Source organism: Nannobrachium achirus (genome assembly GCF_963921795.1).
Source record: "Nannobrachium achirus genome assembly, chromosome: 15".
NCBI classification, from domain to species: domain Eukaryota; kingdom Metazoa; phylum Chordata; class Actinopteri; order Myctophiformes; family Myctophidae; genus Nannobrachium; species Nannobrachium achirus.
The window spans coordinates 55,465,908-55,469,129 of record NC_137822.1 but is presented as its reverse complement, the minus strand read 5'-3'; the positions used below and the strand labels follow the sequence as shown (position 1 = coordinate 55,469,129).

General features: G+C 48.7%; 1 protein-coding gene across 1 annotated transcript; it reads left to right on the top strand.

The window, feature by feature from the left end:
• Positions 1-857: 857 nt before the first annotated feature.
• Positions 858-1,925, top strand: LOC308299971 (putative G-protein coupled receptor 34; the record flags this gene model as incomplete). Its single annotated transcript, XM_080743739.1, has 1 exon — positions 858-1,925. The coding sequence occupies one exon, from the start codon at positions 858-860 to the stop codon at positions 1,923-1,925; it is 1,068 nt and encodes a 355-aa protein (XP_080599865.1).
• Between the last annotated feature and the right edge of the window lie 1,297 nt (positions 1,926-3,222).

The window sequence follows — 3,222 nt, the reverse complement described above, 5'->3', positions numbered from 1 at the left end:
TGGGTAAACTTGTACGATATAGATCACTGGCCAGATGGCCATATAGCCAAGAATTAGCGCGATGAGGTCGCATGTCGCCCTGAGGCGTCTTACTAGTACATATTCTGGAGAAAACCTGAAGACTGACATTCAGTTATCGGGTCTTGTGATCACAATAGGAACAGCATAGTGGTGTGTAAAACAGAAAATCTAAAATTAGCCACATGTTGTCTGTGTACAGACATATTGATGACCCCTGATGATGATGATAATAATTTGGTCTCACCGTTTAAGACGGATGGATATGATTCTGATCCAAACTTCTGACCACTTACACACAGTGTTCAGTCAGGGAGTTCAGTTGGAGACCGAAAACATAAATGTGACATTTCTCTCACCAGTGACACAACATTTCACATCACAATCGTTTAGTTACTGTAGTTACTGAGTGTGACATTTTGTAATTTAGTTCTTATTACAACTCTAGGCCACCACACATCTGAATCGTCTTTCTCCCTCAGAACAGAAGATCTCGTCATCTCTCTGAAGACACCATGAGCACTCTGTCCACCTTTCTCACTCCCTCCAACTCCTCCACCCGTCTGTCCATCCCTCCGCCCTCGACCGTGCCGTCCATCTTCTCTACACCATCCACCATGTCATCCGTGCCTCCACCTTCCATGTCATCCATCCTCCCTCCATCCTCCACCATTGCAACCATCCTCTCTCCACCTACGATGTCATCCATCCTCTCTCCATCCTCCTCCATGTCAACCGTGCCTCCACCTTTCATGTCATCCATCCTCCCTCCATCTACGATGACATTCATCCTCTCTCCATCCACCTCCATGTCATCCATTCTCCCTCCATCATCAACTATGTCAACCGTGCCTCCACCTTTCATGTCATCCATCCTCGCTCCATCCTCCTCTATATACACCATCCTATCCAATCTCTCCACCGTGCCAACCTTCCTCTCCCCGCTCTCCTCCACTCTCCTGCCCTCACAGAACACCCTCACCCCCGACGCCAACCAAACGAAGTGTATGTTCGACGACGAGGATCTGCGTTTGCCCCTAGCGGTCCTCTACTCCGTGCTGTTCCTCTTGGGCCTGGCGGGGAACGTCCCGGCCCTGTGGGTGTTCCTCTTCCTCCGGCGCCGGTGGGACTCTCTGCACGTGTTCCTCACGAACTCCGCCGTGGCCGACCTGCTGCTGCTGGCCTGCCTGCCCTTCCGGGTGCACTACTACGCCAACGGGAACCGATGGGAGCTTGGCGCCAAGGCGTGCATCCTGGTGGGAGGCGTGTTCTACATGAACATGTACGTCAGTGTGGCCATGCTGGGCCTCATCAGCCTGGACCGCTATGCCTGGCTGAGGCGCCGTGCCGGTGGAGTGCGGCGGCACTCGCTGAGGAGTCCGTGCGGCGTGCCGTGGGCCTGGGTGGTCTGCGGACTGGTGTGGGCGGTGTCGTTGGGCCTGATGGCGTACGCAGTGGCCAAAACAAAGCCAACAGAAGAGGCCAAGTGCTTCCATCACAGGCGTTGGAATGATGCGTTGAGGTCCATGGCATACATCTGCGTGGTTCAGGAGGTGCTGTTCTGGGTGGTTTTCGTCGCCCAGGTGGTCTCATACGGGAAGATCGCCACCACCCGCCACGGGCGCACGGCCAGGAAGTCTTTCCTCGTCCTTTTGCTGTTCACCCTGTGCTTTGTGCCGTACCACACGTTCCGCCCTTTCTACATCCACCACCAGCTCCACAAATCACCATCCTGCGAGGACCAGCGCTTGATGCACACGACGAAGCAGGTGATGGTGTTGATCTCTGTCCTCAACAGCTGTCTGGATCCCGTCATGTACTTCCTGCTGTCCGGCCTGATGCGCAAAGCGGCTGCGCGTGTGCTATGCACGCATTCGTACAGGTTGCGGGATGGAGAAGGACTTTAAGGCCCTGTTTAGACTGCAGTCAAATCCAGCCTAAATCTGATTTATTTCTCAAATCAAATGTTTTTGCCCGACTGTTCACACTGCATTTCCAGTTAAAATTTGTTTTTATGTGGCAACACCCACCAGTTTATTAATTATGCCTGGTTGTCAGATGGGTGGTGACCCTGCTGCAGTTAGCCACACCCACAGTGGTGGGAGAATGGTAAAAGGGGAGGGGATGATTATATGATGACATTTAATCTGTGTTTTTGGATCGGCACTTTTGACCCACAAGGTGTCAGCCTCCAGGAAGAAATCCAAAATACAAAGGGAATACAAAATTGCAAACCACGCCAGGGGTTCTAATGAAATACTGTCAACCTCCTAGACACATGAAAACCAGAAAAAGAACAAAACTATGCTGCCCTACAAAGGCAGAGTGCAGTAACTACGTTTTCGAATTTCACAAAAAAATGGGTTTAAAAGTGTTACAGCTTATCAGCCGAGATAAAGATATAAAAGTGATATTACACTGATTGTATATCTGTTCTTGAGGTAATTGTTCATCCCCCAATATCATGAAGGCTAATTTGACCGTTGGGCAACACAAATAAGTCGGTGTGTCCCAAAACGTGTACTCTGCCTTTGTAGGGCAGTATGGCACCACCTCTTTAAATTCTCAATTTTCCTCTGCCATTGCAAATAGGACCTTGTGAACCCATTTTTTGTCATGCTGTGAGATATGTCTTGTTTGACTGAGACGCATCTTTAGATATGTCTGAGGCTGTCTGTCTGCTGTTGGGCTGTTGGTACTGCTGCAAATGTCTGGCAAGAAGCTCTTTATCTGTGAACTCTGACTCATATTCTGATATTCCTGGGTGATATTCCTGGTCCCTAATATCATCTCCTGAAGAATACCACACCATGATGAGGATGGTAAGGATATTATAGGATAGTATATTGTAGGATAGTATATTGTGTAGTCTGGGAGTGAACGCATTACTTACGTAATCTGGCTGTAAACGCTGGCCGCAGACATAGCCTTTTGTAGGATTGGGATGTTGTGAGTTAATGGGAGATAACCAAGTAGGCCTACAGTAAATAGTAACAAAGAAATTGATGGCTTATGGCTTATTGTGTCTAAAAATACATAATTAGCTACTTGTATGCATGGCATGCCCCCAATACAATTACTTAAACCGCTAGTCAAGTGATGCATGATCAATCCTGTCTGATTGGACATTAAATTGTCCAATCAGAAAAGGGACAGCAAAGTGCCATTGAACTCAATTGACATTTTAGGTTTTGGGGTTACAGA